This window comes from Pollicipes pollicipes, unplaced genomic scaffold, assembly GCF_011947565.3.
Source record: "Pollicipes pollicipes isolate AB1234 unplaced genomic scaffold, Ppol_2.1 Scaffold_4881;HRSCAF=5763_pilon_pilon_pilon, whole genome shotgun sequence".
In the NCBI taxonomy this organism is placed as follows: Eukaryota; Metazoa; Arthropoda; class Thecostraca; order Pollicipedomorpha; family Pollicipedidae; genus Pollicipes; species Pollicipes pollicipes.
The window spans coordinates 25663442-25688266 of NW_023596576.1; the positions used below are offsets into that span (position 1 = coordinate 25663442).

The 24825-nt window shown below is 60.1% G+C and overlaps 3 protein-coding genes across 4 annotated transcripts in view; 2 read left to right on the forward strand and 1 right to left on the reverse strand.

Annotated features, from left to right (window-relative positions):
* The window catches only part of Cand1 (Cullin-associated and neddylation-dissociated 1), a 21273-nt gene extending 15366 nt beyond the window's left edge, over positions 1-5907 (forward strand). For both annotated transcript variants that reach the window (XM_037224087.1, XM_037224088.1), the window contains exons 13-20: positions 1-226; positions 530-712; positions 2365-2528; positions 2926-3124; positions 3451-3891; positions 4706-4949; positions 5197-5343; positions 5603-5907. The exon at positions 1-226 is cut by the window's left edge and continues 6 nt beyond it. In XM_037224087.1, the coding sequence (XP_037079982.1) occupies positions 1-226; positions 530-712; positions 2365-2528; positions 2926-3124; positions 3451-3891; positions 4706-4949; positions 5197-5343; positions 5603-5727 (1729 nt within the window). In that variant the 3' untranslated portion in view covers positions 5728-5907. The remainder of the gene's footprint in view (positions 227-529; positions 713-2364; positions 2529-2925; positions 3125-3450; positions 3892-4705; positions 4950-5196; positions 5344-5602) is intronic.
* Positions 5908-7700: 1793 nt separating this feature from the next.
* MED14 (mediator complex subunit 14) lies at positions 7701-20974 on the forward strand. The gene is given in 19 exon segments (XM_037223281.1): positions 7701-7807; positions 9445-9648; positions 9931-10101; positions 10435-10581; positions 11069-11182; positions 12178-12315; positions 12716-12931; positions 13250-13719; positions 14022-14319; positions 14787-15061; positions 15564-16055; positions 16453-16900; positions 17201-17225; positions 17274-17428; positions 17867-18052; positions 18453-18614; positions 19610-19864; positions 20381-20648; positions 20958-20974. Coding segments are annotated over 18 exon segments (4023 nt in total). The 5' UTR covers positions 7701-7807; positions 9445-9462.
* Positions 20975-21575: 601 nt separating this feature from the next.
* LOC119101582 (60S ribosomal protein L22) lies at positions 21576-23645 on the reverse strand. Its single transcript, XM_037224927.1, has 4 exons — positions 23544-23645; positions 22719-22841; positions 22285-22412; positions 21576-21766 (listed from the first exon to the last, which is right to left on the reverse strand). The coding sequence occupies exons 1-4, from the start codon at positions 23550-23552 to the stop codon at positions 21619-21621; spliced, it is 408 nt and encodes a 135-aa protein (XP_037080822.1). The 5' UTR covers positions 23553-23645; the 3' UTR covers positions 21576-21618.
* Between the last annotated feature and the right edge of the window lie 1180 nt (positions 23646-24825).

Consider the following 24825-nt stretch of genomic DNA (forward strand, 5'->3'; position numbering starts at 1 on the left):
CCAGCGGGCGCTGAAGCTGGCCACGCTGACGCTGCTGGACCGGCTGGTGGTTAACTACTCTGGCTACATGTCGGCGGAGCTGCTGCAGCCGGTGCTGTCGGAGCTGCCGCCGCTGCTGACCGAGGCCGACCTGCACATCGCGCAGCTCAGTCTGACTGTGCTCACATCCGTCTCTCACCTGGCGCAGCCGGCCGCCGCGCTCGTCCAGTCAGGCTTCATGCTCGAGGTGCGGCCGACTCGCATTCCTTTTTTTGGGGGGGGGGGGGGTAGGAGTGGGCGCTCATGAGTCCATCCCCGGTTCGTGGTCGAGGGTCCAGCAGGACACCTAGATGTTTAATTTCAGTGGGTGAGAATCGGCAGGGACAGATAAAGGATCAGGTACGCGCTCGTCCGCCTGTCCGCGGCGGCAGACCAAACCGAAGTGCGGCATAAGATGTACACGTCTCGCGGTAGCGATGCTGTTTGGAGTGTGCGCGCGGCCGACACCGGTGCCGGCGGCGTCTGAAGCACGTGTCCTGCCACCGGACAGGTGCTGCTGCCGCCCGTCTTCCAGCTGACCAAGTCGCCGCTGCTGCAAGGCGCCGCGCTGCGCACCATGTCCGAGTTCTTCACGGTGCTGGTGAAGCGGCACATCCTGCCGGCCGACCGGCTGCTGGCGCTGCTGCTGCAGCCCGTGTCGGGCAGCGGCGGCGGCGCGCAGGTTCACAAACAGGTGACTGATGCGGAGCGAGCCCCCGTCTGCCGGCCGACGGGCTGCTGGCGCTGCTGCTGCAGCCCGTGTCGGGCAGCGGCGGCGGCGCGCAGGTTCACAAACAGGCGACTGGGGCGGAGCGAGACCCATCTGCCGACGGACGGGTGTGCCGCGCGCAGGTTCACAAACAGGCTACTGGGGCGGAGCGAGCCCCCGTCTGCCGACGGACGGGTGTGCCGCGCGCAGGTTCACAAACAGGCGACTGGGGCGGAGCGAGACCCGTCTGCCGACGGACGGGTGTGCCGCGCAGGTTCACAAACAGGACTGGGGGGAGCGAGACCCGTCTGCCGGCGGACGGGTGTGCCGCGCGCAGGTTCACAAACAGGCGACTGGGGCGGAGCGAGACCCGTCGGCCGGCGGACGGGTGTGCGGCGCGCAGGTTCACAAACGGCGACTGGGGCGGAGCGAGACCCGTCTCTGCCGGCGGGACGGGTGTGCGCACGCAGGTTCACCAAACAGGCGCTGGGGCGGAGCGAACCCGTCTGCCGACGGGACGGGTGTCCGCGCGAAGGTTCACAAACAGGCGACTGGGGCGGAGGCGAGACCCGTCTTGCCGGCGGAAGGGTGTGCCGCGCGCAGGTTCACAAAACGGCGACGGGGCGGAGCGAGACCCGTCTGCCGGGCGGGACGGGTGTGCCCGCGAGCATGTTCACAAACAGGCGACTGGTCGGAGCGAGACCGTCTGCCGGCGGACGTGTGCTGCGAGCGGCAGGTTCACAAAAACAGGCGACGGGACGGCGGAGCGAGAGAGCGAGACCGTTGCCGCGGCGGGTGTGCCCGCGCGCCAGGGTCACAAAACAGGCGATGGGGGCGGAGCGAGACCCGTCTGCGGCGGACGGGTTGTGCCGCGCGCAGGTTCACAAACAGGCGACTGGGGCGGAGCGAGACCCGTCTGCCGGCGGACGGGTGTGCCGCGCGCAGGTTCACAAACAGGCGACTGGGGCGGAGCGAGACCCGTCTGCCGGCGGACGGGTGTGCGGCGCGCAGGTTCACAAACAGGCGACTGGGGCGGAGCGAGACCCGTCTGCCGGCGGACGGGTGTGCCGCGCGCAGGTTCACAAACAGGCGACTGGGGCGGAGCGAGACCCGTCTGCCGGCGGACGGGTGTGCCGCGCGCAGGTTCACAAACAGGCGACTGGGGCGGAGCGAGACCCGTCTGCCGGCGGACGGGTGTGCCGCGCTGGAGGGAGATGTCCCGACGAGATGCAGGGCAGCGTCAGATCTGCAGCCCACACCCACTCATACGTGACGGAGTTGGAGTTAAGATTCGCATGTGTGATTGCATAGAGCCGCGCTCTGTGCGTTCGACCTCGTTTTCTATCTAAAGAGAAGTTTCGAATTGGCTCGCGTCGTCCGGAGTGTGGGGATGTGAGTTTCACCTGGCGTGACCTGACCTGGCCTCGTGTACCGAGGCACACGCCCACCTGGCAGATCGTACCGGCCGTGTGCCTGACCCGACCTGACCCGACCCTGTCGGTAGGTGTTATACTCGTCGATCTCGCAGTGCGTGGCGGCCGTGTGCCTGACCCGACCCTGTCGGTAGGCGCACTCGTCCATCTCGCAGTGCGTGGCGACCGTGTGCCTGACCCGACCTGACCCGACCCTGTCGGCAGGCGTACTCGTCCATCTCGCAGTGCGTGGCGGCCGTGTGCCTGACGGATGGCCGCGTTACCATGGAGATGGTGCAGCGGTTTCTGCGCGACATCAAGAGCTCCTCCACCTCGGACGCCCGGCGCACGTTCTCGCTGCTGGCCGTGGCCGAGATCGGCCGGCACGTGTGAGTTCTGTTTGAAAGTGAGGCGCATCCTCCAATGTGTCGTGTCGGACTGTCATTTCGCGGCTGCTGAGCGTGCACCCGGGGGTGGCTGCCACGTTTGGGAGGATTTCGATGTGTGCGGAACGTGCTGCTCAAATGCTTGCGTGCGCGCGTCACAATAAGGTGACACGCTGCCGCCGGTTGCGGCAGGTAACACATGCCTCGGCCCGGTCCGATCAGTAGTTCTGCGGCTGGGCCCGAACGTGCCAGGTTTCCGAATCGGGCAGCAGTCGCCCCTCCGAGACGTAACCACCAGCCCCCCTCACCGCATCGCACCGCGTCGCGTCGCAGTGACCAGGGTGGCGTGGTCGCCTCGGGCGCCGGCGCCCCTGACGCGAAGCACTGACGCCTCCGGTAGTGACCTGAGCGGCGTGGAAGGCCTGAAGCAGGTCATCCTCTCGGCGTTCAGCTCGCAGTCGGAGGAGGTGAAGCAGGCCACCTCGTACGCGCTCGGCTCGGTGGCCTGCGGAAACCTGGGCCAGTTCCTGCCGTTCGTGCTGAACGAGATCGAGACGCAGCAGAAGCGGCAGTACCTGCTGCTGCACTCGCTGAAGGAGGTAACGGCGCTGCTGTCGGCTGCTAGATTCCGGAGTGCCGAGCTGCTGAGTTCTGACGCCGTCTCATAGAGGCGAAGGGCAGTTATGTGACCTGGTCTTTGAGCTGGGGATATGGGTGGCGAAGTGCAGTGTTGTTCTGACTGTGATGTCTTTCAAACTTCAGTTATTGTTGACATGGCGGCTGCTTCGAGCGCCTTGGATCGGTCCACGTCCTCAGTTCACATCCATTCAAAAATTCAACGCCTTGCAACGTTGCAACATCGCCGCAGGCAGTTACAAGTGCTGGCACACTCGGTCGCCTGATGGCTCGCCCGTCCGTGCCGCAGATAATCAGTTGCACGACGTCACGCGAGTCGCTGCACCGCTACGAGGAGGGCATCTGGAACAACCTGTTCCGCCACTGCGAGTCTCCCGAAGAGGGCACGCGCAACGTGGTGGCCGAGTGCCTGGGCAAGCTGACTCTGATCCAGCCGGAGTCGCTGCTGCCGCGGCTGCAGCAGGCGCTGCACGCGGCCGTCTCCAGCCCGCTGATGCGCACCACCATCGTCACGGCCATCAAGTTCACCATCACCGACCAGCCGCAGCCCATCGACCCGCTGCTGCGCCAGTGCATCGGCGACTTCCTGCAGAAGATCGCCGACCCGCAGCTGGAGGTGCGGCGCGTGGCGCTGGTGGCGCTCAACTCGGCCGCGCACAACAAGCCGTCGCTGGTGCGCGACCTGCTCGACACCCTGTTGCCCAAGCTATACGCCGAGACCAAAGTCCGGGTGAGTGGGGCGCGGGCGCAGGCCCTGGGCTGAGATGGGGCAGCGGGGTGTGGCTGGAGAAGGAGGCTGAAGCGGGGGAGGGTAGGGGGGGGGGGGCTGGCGTGGCTGGGGGAGCGGGCTGAAGCAAGGGGGCGGGCGGATGCGGCTGCGGCATGAGGCTGAAGCGGGGGGGGGGGGACGGGTGTGGCTGGGGGAGGAGGCTGAAGCGGGAGGGGAATGGGTGGCTGGGGCAGGAAGCTGCAGCGGGACTGCGGAGTGTAGCTGGGGGAGAAGGCTGAAGCGGAGGAGTGGGGGTGTTGCTGGGGGAGGAGGCTGAAGCGGAGGAGTGGGGGTGTTGCTGGGGGAGGAGGCTGAAGCGGAGGAGTGGGGGTGTTGCTAGGGGAGGAGGCATAGGCGGGACCGCGGGGTGTAGCTGGGGCGGGAGGCTGAAGTGGGAGAGTGGGGACGTGGCTGACGGAGGAGGCTGAAGTGGGGGAGTGGGATGTGGCTGGGAGCTGGAGCTGAAGTATTTATGGGTTGGACGTGGCCGTGGGCCTGGTACCTCTAGCTCGAGTTAGTTGCACGGATATGTATTGGCATAATTATAATGGGCATCAGTTGGGTTAGCAGGGCAATACATTCGGCTGTTGCACAAAGCTTCTCATGGTGTGGTGAAAGGGAACCGGAGTATGACGAGTTAATACGTCGTCTCATTATGACACCTATACGATGCTGAACCGTATTACTCTGCGCTGGGCAGAGCCGGGACCCAGACTCCTGCGAGTGGCACCAGGAGGGCCGCTGCGCCTCTCACTGTGTGACACCCGATCCGCAGAAAGAGCTCATTCGCGAGGTGGAGATGGGTCCATTCAAGCACACGGTGGACGACGGCCTGGACCTGCGCAAGGCCGGCTACGAGTGTATGTACACGCTGCTCGACTCATGCCTGGACCGGCTCGACATCTACACCTTCCTCAACCACGTGGAGGACGGCCTCAAGGACGACTACGACATCAAGATGCTCACCTACCTGATGCTGGTCCGGCTGGCCACGCTCGTCCCCAACGCCGTCCTCCAGCGTGAGTCTCGGACGCGGAGAGCTCTGGCACGGGTTTAGGGGGGTCGGGTTGTAGTGAACCGCAGAGTGTTATCGCTGCGCGCGTATTGGAATGGCCGAAAGGCTCCCTCCCAGCAAATGTCTGCAAGTATGTTGGCAGGAATGCACAGGACTTCCGGCCAGTGTGTTCCGCACGGCGCCCGCTCGTCGCGGGTCTGACGCGTCCCGGTCTGGCCGTGCCATCCCACGCGGCTTGCTCTCTCGCGCAGGCCTGGACCGCCTGGTGGATCCGCTCCGTACCACCTGCTCGGCTAAGGTCAAGCAAAATTCCGTGAAGCAGGAGTTTGAGAAGCAGGACGAGCTGAAGCGGTCGGCGCTGCGCGTGGTGGTGGCGCTGCTGGCCATCCCGGACGCCGGTGAGTGTGGTCTGACCCCGCTAAAGGGAACGGGTTGACAGGCGCTGCTCTCGGCACGACTGATGTCTTTCCGACCCTGATGAAGTTGCCTGACAGCTAGTCTGTTTGGTGGCGGGGACTAAAGCTGGTTTATTTCGTGACAAGTGCGTCGGCGGTCCACAAACACCGCTTTCACGTGGTGTCTCTGGCGTCGGCGTCTGATCTGCCAGCGATGTGTCGTCGCGGCCCCACTCGCCTGACCCCGCGCCGGCCGTTGCAGACAAGAACCTACAGCTGTCCGAATTCCTGTCGCACATCAAGTCCAGCCCGGACCTGCAGGCGCTGTTCGACTCGATCCAGCACGACTCGCCGCCGGACGCCGCCGCCATGATGGACCTGAGTTGAGGCGCCGGCCAGCGCCGTTGTGTCCGATCGGAGCCGCGCCGGCTCCAGGTGCGCCGGCGCCGCGGCGCCACCTTGCCGTTTTGTAACGATCATCAGGCCGAGTCCGGAAGTCGGTCAGGCCGTTTGAATGTTGGATCGATTCATTGTACGCTTAGAAATGTTAATAAATAATACATTGGATGGCTTGGTTTGACTGCGATTCATGCGCCGTGCTGTTCTGAGGGCGGTATTATCGTCTTGATGTTTTCGATGTATTGCTAAGCGCAGTAATAGGTTTAAGCCCCTGATCCGTCCGTCAGGTGTAGGCCGCTGCAGCGACCAGAGCACATGGCTTTATGTGCATCGCCCGGTTGCCAGGAAATGTACTTTAGAGGAAACGGTCAAACGGCAAACACGAACAAGAATATCGAGGTTGGCTTAGTCCAGCAGAGAACTGCATGCGTGTTCAAAGGCAGGGCTTGTGGTGCCGTGCGATATCATTCCTGAACGTATCAGCAAGGGTGCTCATGCACATTGTCCGTGTACATTGGGTTCAGAGTGGTACCGTTGCCTACTGTTTGCAGTGGGGGTATCTGCACTAGTGAATGAAGCAACCCCATAGTGAGAACCGCCAGCTGTGCAAAACTTAAAACCAGCGACCTCATCTTTGAATGCGGAACGGTTAAAAACTGAAGAGTTTAGTTACCGATCTGGTTCTGGCGACATGTGTGATCAAGTGGCGTTATCCAGGTTCCTCATATTTAGTGAACTTACACCAGCGATTGTGCTTTCTTACAACTCAGGCTGCGTTCCGAAGCGCCTGGCCCAGCTGCCGCATACACGACCAGATCTGGTCCACGTCTGATCTTGAGGCTGTCCCGTCCGGGGTCGGCAGAGGCCTCCGCCGCTATCTGAACACCTGGTGGATAGGGCAGCGCGGGAGGAAATGCGCCACCGAGTCAGACCCGCGCGATGATCCGGGCGGTCGTCGCCGTCCACCAGTCCGAGCAGAGGACGCGTTCGTCAGTCGGATGGCCCACTAGCAGGCCGTCTTCAGCAGGGCACCGCCACGCGTGGCCGCCGCTCTCCGTTGTCGTGACCGTCTGCTGCTGGGGATGGGGTGCCACCGCGTGACTCGCACATGCCGTTCGGCTCCGGTGGGCACTCTCGGCATGACAGGGGGCAAGTGGACGGATTTTCCGCCTTGCACGAGGAGGCTGGCGAGGTCTGCTAGTCGGTCCCATTCTTCATTTACCAGCGGTGTGTACGATCGCAGCACGCTGGAGCCCCTCGCCCCTCAGGCCTCCCTGGTGCGGTACCTCAACCGCCAGCCTTGGGGTTCATCAGGACCGTCAGCTCTTGGCAATCCTGCGCCACGCCTGGCGCCGGCGAAGTGCTTTGGGCTCAAACCGTCTGCTGTGGCGACTGCGACCCTGTCTTTACATAGGCGTGGCCAGGATTTCGTGCAGAGGGGGCCAAATAGGTTCTGGGGTGAAATTGTGTCACTTCCCTCCCTTCGTCCGTCGAAATTCCCCGTCGCTCGGGGTCCAGTTTATACACTGGGTGACTTCTCGGGCTTGGTTTGCTGCTTTCATTCATTGAGCCTTTTTTCGAAGTTTTAGGCGCCCCGTGGGCATCTTTCTGCCAAAAAGAAATGAGGCCTTGAGCAGGCAATATTCACCTGCGGTCATGGGCCGATAAAACCCTCACCGGTCATGATCGGTAGAAAGCATCTCAGGGATCGCCACCCCGGGGATGGGGCAGGGGACGGGTCACGCCCCAACAACTCTCCCTTGGCTACGCTGCTGAGTCTACACGAAGCCCCATGCTAGTGTTCCACTGCCCTGGTCCATGCTGTGATTTCCACTTTGATGAATGGTTTTGCTTGCCATCACGAAGGAACGATATGGTAACATTCTGCGGCAAAATACCATGTAAACGCGCATAGCTCGTCTAAAATGGTGTGACAACAGAAAAGCGGGGGTGGGTGCAGGTATACGGCGGAGTGTCGGCGTGTCAGTGATGCGGCTGTTTTATTTGATTAATGATCTAAAAAAGTAGGTGTACTGCTGAGCCCGTATTTGCAGAAGTTTTTCAGAAGGTGATTATCAGTTACTCGTGAGCTTTCATTTAAATGTCTGTGAACGCGATCGTAACATCATTGTGTCTGCTATGGAGTGGGTGCTGGATGGTAATTGTATCAATGGGTTGGAGAACTAGGATGGCTTCGTGTTGGGCCTCGTGAAAAAATTGGGAAAATCGTCATTAGATCTGCATTGGTGCATATGAAGTGGCTATTCAAAGTGCACACCAGCTCCTGTCAGGCAGGGCCTTGTGCAGGATTTTGCAATTGTGAAACACCATTCAATACACAAATTTTGTCACAGAAAAGTTCATGTTTGCATCACAGGTATTCTATACTGCTTGTTTGACATAATGAGCATCTTGATATCACTTTGGAAAGTGTGCCTTGTGCCAGAATTCATAGAATGCCTTTGCATGCATGCATTGCTTCCTTGTCATTTTTATCAAGTGGGATGCAATTTTTTATATGATCTCATAATAACCCATTGTAGTCACAAATCACATCATCAATATGCACACATAACTTAACTCCATTGTTTGGACTATGTCCTAGTGATTATCCCTTCACTTGTTCTACACAATATATTAGAAGATGTGCCCTGTTTTGAATTTGCACTAACAACAGCCCATTCCCCTACATGGTTTTATGCAGATGGGCTCTTTATCTAAATTCATACACCTCAGTAACAAACATTGCTTTCTTTCTGATAAATAACTTAAAAAGTAGGTTGCTATATGCTTTCAGTCAACAAAAACAGCCATGCAAGGGCAGCCCTTGCCTCTGAAGGGCAATTCAGACTGCCATGTAATGGAGAACCCACAGTGCATGCATAAATTCAGATGTCATGATTTATTCAAGACCACATGATAGATGTTCTTTTACCCATGGCTTAAGCTGCTTATGTGGCCTGGTATTATACTGAGTTCCAAACATGACTGAATTGGGAAAATGCTATTATAAGGTTTGGTGAAAAAGAACAGAAGTAGTGTTATATGGTGGCATGGTTTTGATTTGGCTGTTTTTGTGGTATTGGTGCCAAGCTGAGGAGAATATGTACTGCAACTAGAACATTGCAGATATTGGTATGATGCATTTTTGTCATGCATTCAGTGATATGACACTGAATTGATTTGTAATATCATGTTCCTCATGTTCAAGAAAGGCAAAACAAAAATCTGAATATTAGGATGGAGGCTGATCAGACCAAGGCATGAAGTTGAAGACACAAATAGATGAAAAGAAATGTTTGCATCTCTAAATGCATATAAACATAAATATGACTAATTTTTAGAACAGACTTTGTAATATGTCATAACTGTGGAAAGTTCCCAAAGCTATGGCCTCCAGGTGTTGCAAAGTTTTTGTAGGATAATTGTATTTTAAGTAGATGTTTTCTCTCATGGCTCTTGAGCTACACATATGTGTAAGTACTGTGGTTACCATGGCTAATCCTTGTCAAGCCAAGAGAGCACATAATGCTGGATGCCTTATGCCTACCATCTCTTCAGCCAGTGACTCTGTTAGTTTTAATTTGCATTGAACTTGACTTGTGTTTATGAAAAGCCTGGAAGTAGAAGAGGAAGTCACCTCAACAAACTGACCTGAACTGATCTGGGCTACACCTGTGATGCTCTCTGTCTGGCCGGCGGCAGGGGGCGTGACCAAGCGCCATGATGCCGGTGGTGCGCACCCCGATGGAGGGCGGCGGCGACGGGCCGCACGGCCCCACCGGCGGCTCCATCTCGCTCGGCCTGCTCATCGACTTCATCGTGCAGCGTACCTATCACGAGCTGTCCGTGCTGTCCGAGCTGCTGCCTCGCAAAAACGACATGGAGCGAAAGATCGAAATTGTTCAGGTACGTCGGCGAGGTGCCTCTTTGGTGGCGTTGTTGGAGATGTTCTTGGCTTGTGCGTGTGTGGCGTCATCGTCATCAGAGCTGCGGTGGTGATAGTCATCCTATCGCCCTCGCCAGAAAATACAAAATGGCCGTGTTCATAGATCATTTTTGTCCGACGTGTTTGGCTCCTGGTTATGTCGGTGCACACCCACATATTATTGCTCACAACGCCTCTCACCACACTGTCGACACGGGTCTTCGCCAAAACTGCCCCTCGAACGTCATTGCTATCGTCGGCAGTTTGCGTCCCGTACGCGCCAGCTTTGCATCCGGTTGCTGGCGCTGGTGAAGTGGGCCGGCAGCGTCTCCAAGGTGGACAAGAGCGCCGGCATCATGGCCTTCCTCGACAAGCAGAGCATGCTGTTCGTGAACACGGCCGACAAGCTGTCGCAGATGGCGCGCCAGGAGCTGGTGAGAGCGCCGAGTGCGGCACCTTCGCCGGGGGATGCGGCTAGCCACGTTAAGACCGGCAGGCGCCCGACTACTAGCTGGCGGGTGCTGGCGGCCAACGGGATGCAGCCAGGAGCGGGGCAGTAGACCGTCCGTTTGTGCGCGTGCTCCGCATCCGAAACGCGGAAGGCTTGTTCCTGTATGCAGTGGAAGGCGGTGTGTTATTGTTCTGTGCGGCCTGCCCATCGGCAGGTAGCCGATGGTAGCTCACCACGTAGCTCTTCCACGTAGCCTTGTGATGTGCTGGGGTGCTGGCCGCCTGCGTGCCGTCTGAGCCGGTGTTGCGGCCGCCAGGTGGCGGCGCGTCTGCCCACGTTCCACATCCCGGCGGCAGTGGAGGTGCTCACCACGGGCTCCTACAGTCGGCTGCCGCTCTGCATCCGAGAGCGGATCGTGCCGGCCAAGGCCATCACGCCCGCCGAGAAGGCCACCACGCTGCAGGTGCGAGTGCCGCGCTTCGCGTTCCGCCGGCCAGTGAGCCCAGATGCCGGTGGGCGGCTGCTGGCGCTGATAACAGGATTGTTGTCGAGTTGGCCGTGTGTGTGGGTGTGGGTGGGTGCGTGCGTGCGTGCGTGTGTGCGTGCGTGCGTGCGTGCGTGGGTGGGTGCGTACGTGCGTGCGTGCGTGCGTGCGTGCGAAATGACAGGTGTGCTAATTAGTCGTCCTCTTGAATCCTGATGCCGCGCAGTCGTGCACACGCCCAGCTTTGGCTGCTTTCCAACCTCCGACAGTGGGTGGAGAAGATTGCAACCAAAGCTGATTGATAGCGCAAAGCACTTGCAACAGTATGTGTTAAGGTCACTTCGACCTCTCCCCTTATCGTTTCTACGATCTGTGTTGGTTGTTGACGTCTTCACCGCCTCCATTGTGTCGCCGTGCGACTCCGCGCGCGTCCCCTGTCACCGCCGCGGGCATGGCGTGCTTGCAGCGGCTGAACCAGATCATCGAGCACCGGCTGGTGACGTCAGAGCTGCCGCCGCAGATGCTGCAGCTGAAGATCGGCGCCGGCCGCGTGCGCATCACCGTCGAGCACGAGTTCCAGGTGAGAGCGATGCCCGCCGCCGCCGCCGCCGCCGCCGCCGCACCGAGAACGCGGCCCGGCTCTGCTGACGCCATTGCTGGCGGGCATGAGAGTCACGCGTCGTATCGTGCGGAGTCGCGTCTTAAGTGCACCAGCGGCACAGGTGGAACGCACGCACTGTGTCCCAGCTGTAAGTGAAGCGGCGTGGTAGCCACGCCGGCGTCGACCTACCCGGACCGCTCTGTGTCGCGGTGGGAGCTGTCTCCATACCGGCTGCGGCTCGTACGGGCTCGGTCCAGGTGCGCGCGCATGCCCAGCGGTGCCGAGTACCGCGAGCCGGTCTCGCCCGGCCGGCGCTCTGTCCGGCACCTCGCCGTCCCCCGGCCGTCCCCCGGCCGCCCCTCGGCCGCCCCCGGCCGTCCCCCAGCCGTCCCCCGGCCGTCCCCGGTCGTCCCCCGGCCGCCCCCGGCCGCCCCCGCTGTCCCGGCTGTCCCCCGGCTGTCCCCCGGCCGTCCCCCGGCCGTCCCCGGCGCCCCCGGCTGCCCCGGCTGTCCCCCGGCTGTCCCCCGGCTGTCCCCCGGCCGCCCCCGGCGTCCCCCGGTGCCCCCGGCTGTCCCCCGGCCGTCCCCCGGCTGTCCCCCGGCTGTCCCCCGGCCGTCCCCCGGCCGTCCCCCGGCCGTCCCCGGCCGTCCCCAGCCGTCCCCCGGCCGTCCCCGGCGCCCCCGGCTGTCCCCCGGCCGCCCCCCGGCCGTCCACGGCGTCCCCCGGCCGCCCCGGCCGTCCAGGCCGGCCCCCGGCCGCCCCGGCCGCCCCCAGCCCCGCCCCCGGCCGCCCCGGCCGCCCCCCGGCCGCCCCCCGGCCGCCCCCCGGCCCGCCCCCCGGCCGCCCCCGGCGCCCCCGGCCGTCCCCCAGCCGTCCCCCGGCCGTCCCCCAGCTGTCCCCGGCTGTCCCCCGGCCGCCCCCCGGCGGTCCCCCCGGGCCCCGCCCCCCCGGCCGTCATTCGGCCGCGCTGTCAGCTGCCCCTGACGGCCACCAGGTGTCGCTGACCCCTGATGGGTGACGGTCCCACCGTGCCCTGGACCCTGCTGGAGATCGAGATCCTGGTGGAGGACAAGGAGACCGGCGAGGGCAAGAGTCTGGTGCATCCGCTGCAGGTACGGCACTCTGGCGTCTGTCTGTAACTCACACCATTCATGTCTGATGTGTTGTGTTCCGTGGAGTGGACTCCGCCTTTTGCGAAGTGGACCGCGCGGTCTGTTTTGTATAACGTGAGGATAACGAGTACTTCTTGTAGTACTTAGCTTGCTGGCTGGGTCGATACCTGCATACAGGTTCCATCCGAAGCTGGTCTGACGGTGTCAGGTGTCGATATCTTGGTGTCAGTCTGACTGCCCCACTGTCCCATGTTGCAGGTACACTACCTGCACCAGCTGGTGTTGATGTCTTGATATCCGTCTGACTGCCGCCATGTTCCCTGTCGCAGGTACACTATGTGGACCAGCTGGTGTCGATGTCTTGGTGTCCGTTTGACTGCTCCGGTGGCCGGTGTTGCAGGTGCACTACCTGCACCAGCTGGTGAGCTCGTACCTGGCCGACTCGGCGCGACCTCTGTACGACATCTACACCATCCTGCACTCGTTCAGTCAGAGTCTGCAGCTGGAGGTGCTGCACTCGCAGGTGGTACAGCTCTGCAGAGATCGGCTAGGTGACAACGTGCGCGTGCACGAGTACCAGCCCGGCCGGCTGCTGGCCGTCTCATACTGGCGGGAGGTGAGCTCAGGGCACAGCGGCTGCGGCGAGTCAGATCTCGGAAGTTCAAGCCACACCTCACCGCACCAGGGGACGGGCTGCTGTCAGGGACGTGCGATGTGTGGACGGTGGATACTTTTCTGAGGTGGAATTGAGTGACAAGCCCCAAACGCAATCTTTCTCACGGATCTCGTGTACTCGTCCTCCGAAGCAAACGTCACGAGTGAGCGACGATCAAACGGCCACCGCCAACATCAGCCGATACGTGCCGTCTGCGTCACGTGTCCTGCGTGCCGCGCTGCCCGGTGTGTATGTGTGACGGCTCCTGCCGGGCGACAGGTGACGGGCCGAGAGGCGCGCTCGGAGCCGGGCTACCGCGTGACGCTGCAGACGGACCCGGCCGACGCCGGCCGGCCGCTGCTCGTCACCCACTCGCCGCCGCTGCCCGACAGCCGCACGGCCGAGCAGGCCGAGCGCGCCGTCCGCTCCGATCGGCTCTCGATCGAGCGTCTGCTCGTGCACACCATCCACCTGCGCAGCCGCGCCGTGCTGGCCGAGACGCGCGGCGAGCTGGCGCGCCTGGTGCAGCTGGAGCCCGAGCAGCTGGCGCTGGCCGGCTCGCCGGCCGTGCTCAGCGTACCGCTGCTGCAGCCGTGCCTCAAGGGCGAGCAGCTGCTGGTGGCCGTGGACGTGCACCGCGGCACGCTGACGGCGCACGTGCCGCTCTACGAGACGCCCGTCTGCGAGGAGGTGACGGCCGCGCTCAACGGTGACCGCTCCACGCTGAGGCAGCTGCTCACCAGGCTCAGGTAGGGCGCCGCGGGCGCTCGCTGACTGGTTGGGAGGCGAGCGGAGCTGCTCAAGTCGGGCCCACTCCGGTGTCGGTGGCTCTGGGGGAATGCCTGACGACGGTTAGGGATTTTGCAATGTGGGTAAAGGACTTGCTAACTTCGACAGAATTATTGACGGTGAATGTTAAGAGCTGTCGCGTTACTCGGCGGCTGCGGTCTATAGCCTCTGTGCTGGCGCCTCGGGTCCGCGTCTGGCTCGTGCTTGTGGCGCCGCTCGTCGCCGCCCGATGTTGGCTGTAACGCCGCACCACCGCCGCCAGATTCTGGGTGACGCTGCGCCGAGCAGAGAAGACGCTGCAGCACCTGCCGGCCTCGGCGCATGAGTCGCTGCCGCTCTCCTACCGCGAGGGCCACGCACTGGGCCGGTTGCCGGCGCAGCAGCTGTACGTACGTCTGCACCGCTTCCCCAGCCGCGTGCTGGTGGTGGTGTGCCAGGAGCGGGCCGCATGTCCCAACCAGATGGAGTACAGCTTCTACATGGTCACCGTTAAGCCGTCCAGCATCGAGGATGGCTCGGACGACGCCAACGAACGCCACCTGCCGAAGAAGTATCTCAAGGTGAATGGGGGGGGGGGGGGGGCTTGAGATTATAGACGCTTGCGCTGGCTAAGTGGGATGGAAGGGGAGGGACTAAGCATTGTACCAGTGAAGTTGATTTCAGACTATTCCAGCTCAGCAGAAGTACAGCCGCATGACTGAAACCCTTGGTATCTCAGCAAGTACAAAGTGTATGTGCAAAGACAATGAACAACTATCTTGGCATGCGTCATGCAGCTGTAAAATGAGTTATCGTGTCTACGCTGTGCGCGGGACGTACTTTGGAGCGAGGCCTATCGTTGTCAGGAGCAGGGCGTTGCTTCGCCATGGGCAGCGTGTTGCTGTAGAGTTCAGTTGGGATACCGGCCAACTGTGTCCGTGAGCAGATATTTAAACCGCTCTCCACGTTTGCGGCGAGGCTTTTGACTGCACCCCACCCCCTCGCCTGTGCGTAACGCGGTTCGACGCTCGCCTCCACCCCCTGCCAGGTGCTGACGTTCGTCGAGCTGGACACGTTCCTCTGCCTGCACGGGCCGGGCACGGCGCTGGAGGCGGCCGAGGGGCCGCGGCGCGCGCGCGCTCCCTCGGCACCCGGCTCGCCTTCGCGCATGGCCGGGCCGCGGCCGCGCGCCTCACCCGCCTACTTCATCAGCGAGCTGGCGCAGGTGGTGGCGCTCTGCGACGAGCAGATCCCGTGCGCGGCCCTGTGCCGCGAGCTCAGCCGACAGCACGTGCCGCACGGTGGCGCTGCGGTCGACCCCAGGTGCGTGCCGCCGGAGGGCGGGCGTCTCCGACGTGGGCAGGAGGCCGGCGAGGTGGCCGGGACGGAGACGCGATGTGCACTGAAGTGTGATGTTCGGCAACAGCGGTGCCGCCGTCTGTTAAGCGTGCGTTGCGCGCATTATCAAATGCGGCATGCGATTGGTCTGGTCTGGTCAGCTTTGCTCCGGTCGTTGTCAGGGCTGCTGTACGTGGACTTCTGTGCTTCTCAAGACTATCTGTCCCCGATCATGCGCTCCTGCATTTCGCGTTCGTATTTATCGCACTTGCTTTTCGATCTCGTTGCACTTCCATTCCCTTCCCCTCATGCCCCCAAATCATTTTAATAACTTCCTTCTGTGATTGTGTACATCACCGTCCTATGTGTCCATCACATGTCCTACGCTTGTGTACATCAGCGGCTCCGTCCCACCGCTGCTGCGTCCGCCGCCTGGGGAGCGGGCGTGTCGGCGCTATCGTCAGCTGACCTCGCCTCCCTCCCACAGCGGCCAGTCGCGGTACATTCGCCTGATGGAGCTGCCGGCAGTGGCGGGCGTGGACGCGGCGGCCATGGAGCGCCTCCAGGCGGCGCTGCTCTCGGCCACCATTACACAACAGGAGGACAAGCTGGGCAGCCGCTGGGCCGTGGAGTACGTGTTCCATGGCGCGCCGGCACGCTCGCAGCAGCCGCGCGAGCAGGCCAGCCGGCGGCCCGTCTACTTCTGGTACCGGCAGCCGTCGACAGAGGCCGTGTCGGACGTGGTGGACCGGCTGCTGGCCGACTGGCGCCAGATGGCCGAGCTGTACGCGCTGCTGCTGGCCTTCCAGCATTTCGTGGCCGAAGACCGGCAGCGCGGCCTCACTCATCTGACAGAGGTTTCGTCGTTCACGTACCGCGCGCTCACGCTCGCCTACGGCCCGAACAAGGGCGCCACCGTGCGCGTGGAGCACAGCAGCGATGAGAAGCGGTTCAAGCTCAGCTTCGGCATCAATGCCAGGTGCGTGACACCGGCTGGTGGGGCGCCAGATGAAGACAGTCGGGGAAGCGGACATCGTATCGAGTCGCTAGCGGGTACTACGTATTCCGAGAAACAAGTGTTTTGAATGCTACCCACGTGTGCAATATTTTTCCATGCCCTTGGTATGACGCTTTTCGTTGGCTCCTAGTATTGAGGGTGGTGGTTCACGGGGATCGATACCTGTCGGGTATCTCCGGAATATGCGGTTCAGTTTTAGTCGTTCTGTGGTCACAGCTTTAAATGTTGTGTGTTGAATTTTTATCAAAAGGCTTGCTGAAAGCCACAGATGTGGCTTATCAGTCCAAATCATAGGCTGCCAGTTCTACATCAGAACCGTAACTGAGTTCCCATGGATCAACGCGCTCCTTCTCCCCAGGTCAAGCAGCGCCACCAACCCGCACGCGGTGCTGCGCGGCCAGCTGGAGGACCTGCTGAACGCGGAGCGGTCGCTGGCGCAGCTGATGGTGGCGCTGGACGAGACGTACTCGCCGCTGGTGTCGCTCGACAAGCTGTCGGCCACCCCGAGGCTGGGCGTGCGTGGTGACCGGCCACTCGACCCAATCATCAACTTCATCCTGCTGCCGCAGTCGGCCTGGCACGTGCGGCTCGTCTACCGCAAGACGTACTGCCTGTCGGTGCAGCTGCACAGCGATGGTCTGGTGTCGGTGCGTGACGGCGCATTCTGCGTGCTGGACCGCGGCCGGCCGCTGGATGAGCTGCACCCCCTGCAGAACCTGGCTGCATTCCTCGTCAAGTACGCGGCCGACCCGGCCTTCGCCGGCGGCGGCGGCGAGGAGGACACGCCGCCGTCGCCGACCAGTCTCGACCTGGAGCCGGCCGCGCTGCCGCCGCCGGCCGGCGCGCTCAAGGCCGGCTCGCCGGCGGCCGGCCGCGAGGCGCGCTTCGCGCACCCCATGACGCCCGGTTCGCTCTCCAACCCGCACACGCCAGCCAGCCCGCTGCAGCCGTCACCGGCGCCGCCGCCGCCGGCGCAACAGCTCGTTTCGAACTCGCCGGGCGCGCCGCTGCACGCGCCCTCGCCCGGCTTCCTGCCGGCGCCGAGCCCCAGCCACGTGGGCCACAGCCCGGCGGCGGCCGGCGCCATGAGCCCGTTCGCCGCACAGCCGCTCATGTCGCCGGCGCTGGCCGGCTCGCCGGCCGTGACCAAGGCGGCGCCGGCGCGGCTCCGGCCGGCAGCCGCGCCCGTCATGCTCACGCACGAGTCGTTCGACGCGCTGTGCACGCGCGCGCCCGTGCCGGCCAGCACGCTGCGCGCGCCGCCCGAGGTGATGCAGGTGTCGCCGCTGGAGCGCTACCTCGGCTGCGTGTACCTGCGCACGCACCTGCGCAAGGTGAGGCGTCGCGGCTAGTGGGACGAGAGGATTTTCGGTTCGTAATGTCCTGGTGTGGGGACATGCTGATGCGGTGGTCGATGGCGTCTGTGGTTTGGGCTGGGATAAGCGAAGATGATGAGCAATGAATGATCGAGATGTCCTGCGGCGTCCGAGTCGCATAGATAGTATGATCAATTGGTTCTGGCCTTCCTGACCATTTGAAGTAGCATGCTAAGTTTATGTCGCAGGAGCTCTGCGAATTGTATGATAATCATATATGCGCTTCGTCGCTGTTTGAAAAGTTAGTGAATTTTGTGTCACGATTGCTCTACAGTGCGAGAGCATTACTGTGTGTAAATGTTTCCGAGTCTTAGTCGATCAGCCGGAATACTGTCCAGCTGACCTGTCCCTGTCGACGATAAGCGCGGTTTCCAAGCTGCCCTGCACCGCCGCCAGACGCTGGAGGAGGAGGCCGCCTCCAACATCGTCCGGTTGCCGTGCACCGAGCAGGGCGTGACGCTGTTCAAGACGGCCTGTGTGCAGTGCCGCGTGCGGCTGGAGCCCGAGTTCGTGCAGACGCTGCACCTGAGCGTGCAGTCCAGCCCCGACTCGCTGGAACAGTGGCAGCCGGAGGAGACGCAGGTGCGGAGCGCCGGCGGGCAGACGCCGGAACTGACGGCCTGTGGCGTCCCGCAGAGCCTCGTCCTCGTGCGGCGCACTGGTCAGATTAAGAGACTGGCGCTGGGGGGTTCAGCTCCCTTTGGATGCACGGTTGTTGGTTGTCAAACTTCAGAGCTTGCAACGTCGGGATACTGACGAGCGGATGTCGCGTCTTGTGTTTATCATGGGAACAGTCATCGTACCTTTTTTGTTACGCATGACCTTTGCATCGTTATCTTTAGATTTGTTCACGATTTCAGCGGCGTATTGACCATGCCAACGCAAGCGATGGAGGAGTGCGACGCTGTTGTGCAGGGGAGACCGCTGCGCAGGCCGCGTGCTCAGCATGGTTAACGCATTTCTGTTTCGCCGATGTTTCCAGGTGCTGGAGCGGTTCTTCGACACCAAGGTGGCGGTGCCGCCATACCGGCAGAATACTCTCAAGACGTTCGTGCGGATCCTGAACATGCCGTCAAACGTCCTGAGAGACTTTATCCGGATCATGCAGCTTGAGGAGGTCACCTCCGATCCCAACAGCCCCCAGGTGATGCTTCCAACGCAACTGAGCCCACTGTATCTGCGCAGCGGCAGTCAGCCGCCCGACGACCACGGTGCGTCGCATCGCAGACCCATGTCCGTGTCTAACCCGAGGCGTGCCTTTGTCGGCTGGGTGGGCGCGCGGCTGAGCGGGACCGCGCCCGGTCCCGTGTACGAGCCCCCGCCAGGCCGCAGCGAGCGGGCGGACTGGCACCGCCGACGATGTACCCGGCGCATCACCATATCCCATATACATGCCATGACCTGTGACATTTGAATACGAGTATTGGCTGATCTCGTGACCCCTGCTGACCTCGAGGATGCATGACACCCCGCGTGACATCTGACCTGGCGGCGGTGCCCGCTTCATCACCAACCCCGCGTGACATCTGACTGGCGCGGTGGCCGACCCGTACTCCTCTGATCGGGCGATGTACGCTGCGCTTCATCACACCCGCGTGACATCTGACCTGGCGGCGGTGGCCGACCCGTAGCTCCATCTGATCGGGCGATGTACGCTGCGCTTCACACCCCGCGTGACATCTGACCTGGCGGCGGTGGCCGACCCGTAGCTCCATCTGATCGGGCAGTGTACGCTGCGCTTCATCACACCCCGCGTGACATCTGACCTGGCGGCGGCGGCCGACCCGTAGCTCCATCTGATCGGGCAGTGTACGCTGCGCTTCATCACACCCCGCGTGACATCTGACCTGGCGGCGGCGGCCGACCCGTAGCTCCATCTGATCGGGCGATGTACGCTGCGCTTCATCACACCCCGCGTGACATCTGACCTGGCGGCGGTGGCCGACCCGTAGCTCCATCTGATCGGGCGATGTACGCTGCGCTTCATCACACCCCGCGTGACATCTGACCTGGCGGCGGTGGCCGACCCGTAGCTCCATCTGATCGGGCGATGTACGCTGCGCTTCATCCGATCGGACCGGCCCTGCGCTCCGAGCGTCGATTGGGCGGCACTGACCGTCGGCCGGCGTCTCCCGGCAGGCTGCGTCGATGAACTGGCAGGTGGAGTGGTGCACCATGTCGCACCCGGCCGCCACGCCACCGCTCATTCCCAACGGCGTCGTCTCGCTCATCAACGCCGGCACCAAGCTGCTGTTCTTCCTGCAGCTGACACGCCGGCTGCCCGGGCCGCCGCCGCCCGGCGTCGAGCCCGCCAGGCTCGTGCTGCCCATCGTCTACCACATGGCCGACAACCTGACGCAGTGTGCCGACAAGAAGGACTACCAGCCCAACCAGGTCAGGTCGCGCTCGGACGCGTGCGACCCTGAGACCGCTCGGGCGGTGCGCGCCGGGCGCGGAGGAGCCCGTGTCTGAGGGCTGTAGACTGCACGAGCGTTCCGGTGTCTGCGGACGAGGGCTGGCAATGCACCGCCGGACATGACACGTCATGCGTGGTCGCCATATGTGTCCAGAGGACATGAAGCTTAGTGCGATTGTCCTGATGGCGGCATCGCTTATCCTTCAATACGTGCACCTCCGCTGGTGGTGAGGTGAAATTGATGGCGACACCTTCACGGCCGCCGACCTGTCAAATGGCAATTGACTGGTTTCGCGCGAAGGTTTTGGATATGTCGCATCCGTCATCCACCCAGTCCATGTCTGTCCAGCCGGCCGCGTGCTGTCGGCCCTCCGCACCTGCGTCAGCCCGCGCGACCATCCCGCCCGTTTCAGTCCGTGTGACCACCCCGCCTACTTCAGGCCGTATGAGCCCCGTGCCCGCTTCAGCCCGTGTGACCGCCCGCCATCCGCCAGGTGACGACGCACGTGAACCAGCTGATGCGGCACAGCAGCGAGCTGGCTGCACAGTCGGGCGACTGCTCCATCTTCCGCGCCGTGCGCGACGTCGTGCACAATTTCACGCTGCCGTCGGAGCAGCCGGTGGCCGTGGCGCAGCCCATGGGCGGCGACGGCGTACCGGCCGGCGGCCCGATGCTGATGCAGCAGCGCCAGTACCAGCAGCAGCGGCCCATGCCAGGCATGATGCCCTCGCTGATGGGCGCCGGCGGCGGGCCGGCCGGGCCGCGCGACCGGCTCCAGTGACGCGCCGCTCCAGCCGCCGTGCCGGGGCGCCGACGGCGCGCGCGTCATGCACTGCGTCAGTGCGCTGTCGCGGCCTGCGAGCCTTTTTGCAGGAACACGCTGTGGCGGTGATAGTCCAGTTTTGTTGTTCTCACGCGGCGCTCGTGACTGCGGGGGTGTGCGTGCGCACGCCGTCGCCGTGGATGCCGCGCCTGCTCGAGCGTATGGGATCGCCGTGCTGGTGTGACCTTGGTGTCGGCGGGGAATGTCGACTCTGAGCGCTTTGAAGAGCGTCACCGCCCGCGGTCAGAGGTCATATGCATCTGAGGGGCCTTTCGTGGCAGCGCAGCTCCCGCTCTTCTACAGGACGCCGCGCTATAGGTGGTGGCGCCGCGCAGGGACGCACTGTCTGGACCGGTACGTGGCTCAGTCCGCGGTGTTGCACGCGCGGCGCGGTCGGCGACATGTTACGGTGGCCCGTGCGCAAGCTGTTGCCGTTGAGCATGCATATGACGCGCGTCAGTCAGATCACAATACAGGCAGGCTGACAACTCCTATCACTTATGTGCTTTCGACACATAATGCCGACATGACCTTCGAGGACAGCGAACGCTATCTGTTGAGATGGTACGGGACCCGCGGAACCTTCGCGATCGCGGGCCTCATGTTACTACGGGGCATGGACACGACAGCCCCCCCCCCCCCCAGTCGGAGTCGCGCGAACATGTCTCGTCATTGTGCGGCGCTACCGCTGTGGACCAGGCAACCATCCATTGATCCGGTGCCCAGTACTCCCCCTCAACCACCTTGGTCGGTGCTTCCATGGACAGTCTTCCCTCGAGCCATGACCATCACATTACATCAACAGAATTCCCCACCTGCCGTCCACGGCACATTTCCGTCGCTGTCTGTCGCTGCAAACGTCACATTTTTGATGGTTGATTTATTGGGCAGGCATCAGGGAATTAAACTTAATCCTCATTTTCCTCTGCCTCATCATCATCATCATCAAAGCTGAAGTACTTGAGCTCATATGAGTCCTTGGAGCTGGCCACCACTCGCAGGTAGTCCCGCAGGCTGTTCTTCTTCAGGTACTTCTTTGTAAGGTATTTCAGGTACCTGCAGAATGCATTATGTTAGTGAGAGCTGAGATATCAAACCATAATGCACAGTGACCAGAACACAACATGCCCCAAAGCAGTGAGCATGCAGATGTGGTGTGGTGATATCTTTCTAGTACAGTGCCCAAAATTTAAGATTGCATCAATTTCCAAACTTACTGATTACACTAGCAGCACTTCACCCCAGACCCCATCATCACATCAGGAATTCCACTTCAATGGCATGCTATAGCAATACTTTAACATCCTCCAATGTTTAGCACTGCCTGCCTCACCCTATGCCCTCACCTAAGCTTGAACAGCCACCACCAGTCATCTTGGTCACAGGCATATGTTGAGCACAGAAAAGGCTTCCACACACCTATCCTACCACTAGGGGGTTCTGAGACAGGCACTGTTGACCAACTGAGCCACTGGGGTATGCCTTTGCAGTTAACCCACATTTGCAAATTCAATGGTAATCCATATAGGTTACAAATCTGTATTGGCTAACATCATGTGTTAACAAAAATTTACCTCTTGCCCATCTTGATGTCATTAGATGCACTGACAGTGATCTTGCTCTTTGCCCTCTCAATGTGAAGGTTTCTGCCAAAATTTTTGGTCTTGCCATTCACTTTAATGCGCTCTTGAAGGAACTTCTCCTGAGAAGAGTGGCATTGGAGTTTAGGGAAGATAGCCCTAAACTCAATCTTAGGGAAGGTGGCCCTAAGATTGAATATCACCTTCCCTGCATGAGAGAAAGCACATATACATTAGTTATCTCCTATCTGAATACCACAATGGGTACACCACAATATATGTGAACTCTGTAATGAAATAATGGTAAGATTAACTGCTCAGACACAATGAATACAAAATTATTAAAATATATTATGCAATATGCTATCTTATAGCTTAGGGAAAAGTTCATGAAGAGACCAAAACACCACAGCACAACACAAGCTTACAAAATCAGCAGCCTGCATGAGTCCATCTTCCACTGGATGTGTGCAGTCAACAATGAATTTGACTGTTTCTGCCTTCTTTTTGCCCTTGCCCTTGGCTGGGCGGCCTTTGGCTGGTGCCTGGAACTGCAGAATGGGGGTGATAAATTCAAGACCCTAATCAGATATAAGCAACAGGATTTTCAACAGAAACAGCCAGTGCAGCAGACCAGCTGGTTTTGCTATCATATGCAAAGCATGTCAATGTCAGTGAACAGCTGAATGCACAACCTTACAGCCCAGCCAACCTCAAATGGAAGGCTTGCTGCCACTAGTACAATCACAGTGCAAAATCTCAGCTAGGCTGTGCAAAGTCCTCCCTGGATACAAGTCTAGCATCTGACTGGTTATAACATGACATAATTATGACAACACAAACGCCACTAACAAGCGCAACACCTCTAAGCTACTGAAGGTATGAATCCAAAAATCAGCAGAGGTTCCGCACAGGCAGGTGAACATGCAGTTCCATTACTGCCATGTCTTGTCCCCGGTGGACAGTGCATGCTACTAACATGTCCAAAGTTTCCTGAGGCACAGAATACCCAGGAAGGAAGCAGACTGGTATCAAAGTGCTGTCCATTAAGTGCTAACAGTTAATTCTGGAGAATACCACGAGATACTTCAGATGCACAATATGCTCAAGCCCGATTTAACAATCAATGTCAGTTTTGCGATCGGACAAAGGAGTCAAACACAGATAAACCCGAACCGCGCAGTATCACGTTCCTCGCAGAGTCTAGCCAACAACGCAGCAACAATTATATGCACATTTCCATGGCATAGTACCTTCCCCATCCCGTAACCTCGACGTCAAGCAGGAAAAGGAAGTTGCCGGGAAATGGAGAATAGAGCTGATTGATATATTCTCCGGTTGGGTTTATCATAAACAAACTTTATTTAGAGAATTTGACTTCGAATTAGAAATAGGTGGCATAAATTAGCTCATTTGACTACAAAATATGTTCGAAAATAGAGGTGATTTACTAATCAAATATTTTTAACTTGTCAACAAAATAGTGAAGATAGAGCTGATAATGGCGCATCAATGACGATCCTTCAAGTATTGCTGTCCACCCTGCATCAATTTACATTCGCGTTCGAGTACTGCTGAAGCCAACACGTTCCGGCCGTCTGGGGTGGCGCGTGTTGGTGTCTGGATAAGTGTAGAGCATTTTTGACAGGCCATACGAACGGTGGAAGCGAGTTCTGTGGGGTCACATTTAATTTACTTCTGAATTTCTTCCTGTTTCAAGACTTCGGGTGAATCTCAGTGTAATGTTCATTCTTCTTGGTGGTGATGGAGTGAAGTGAAGATGACTGGGCCGAGCCGACCCGGTAAGCGAGTGCGTACAGATGAACTTTTCTTTTCTCAGGTAGGGGGGGAATCCTCAGGCTCATACCTGAAAATAACACTCAACTCAGGGAAATCATTCAAGTCCAAAGGTTGGCCATGGATCCAGATGTGCGTGAGAGGAGTTCTGGGAGGCTCTGAGAAGGTTGAAAAGGCGAATCTTCTGGCTGCAGGCAGCCTTCTGATAAAACCAAAAATCATGGACAGACTGAAAAGTTCATGAAAAACAAAAAGTTTGGGAATGAGGAGTGTGAGGTTGTTCGGGAACAAAGAATGAACACATCCAGGGGAACCATCATTGCATATGACCTTGTAGATTTGTCCGAGACTGAGATTGTGGGATGGCTGGGTGAATTTGGGGTAGTGGGTGCTCGGAGATTCACCAAGAGGGTGGATGGAAAGATGGAAAATACCCCAACCATACTTTTGACATTTGACAGGTCCTCATGCCCAGCCAAAATGGAGCTAGATTACATCACATACCATGTCCACCAATATATCCCCAACCCACTGATATGTTTTGGTTGTGGCAGATTTGGCCACACTGAAACAAGATGCCCTGGTGATCCTCTATGCCTTCGTTGTGGGAAAGGAAAGCATGAAGGGGAATGTGAGCGCTGGTGTGTGAACTGCAAACAGTCAGGACACTCATGCATGGCCAGAGAGTGTGAAATATGGAAAAAAGAAAAGGAGATATGTAAGATTAAAACTGAACAA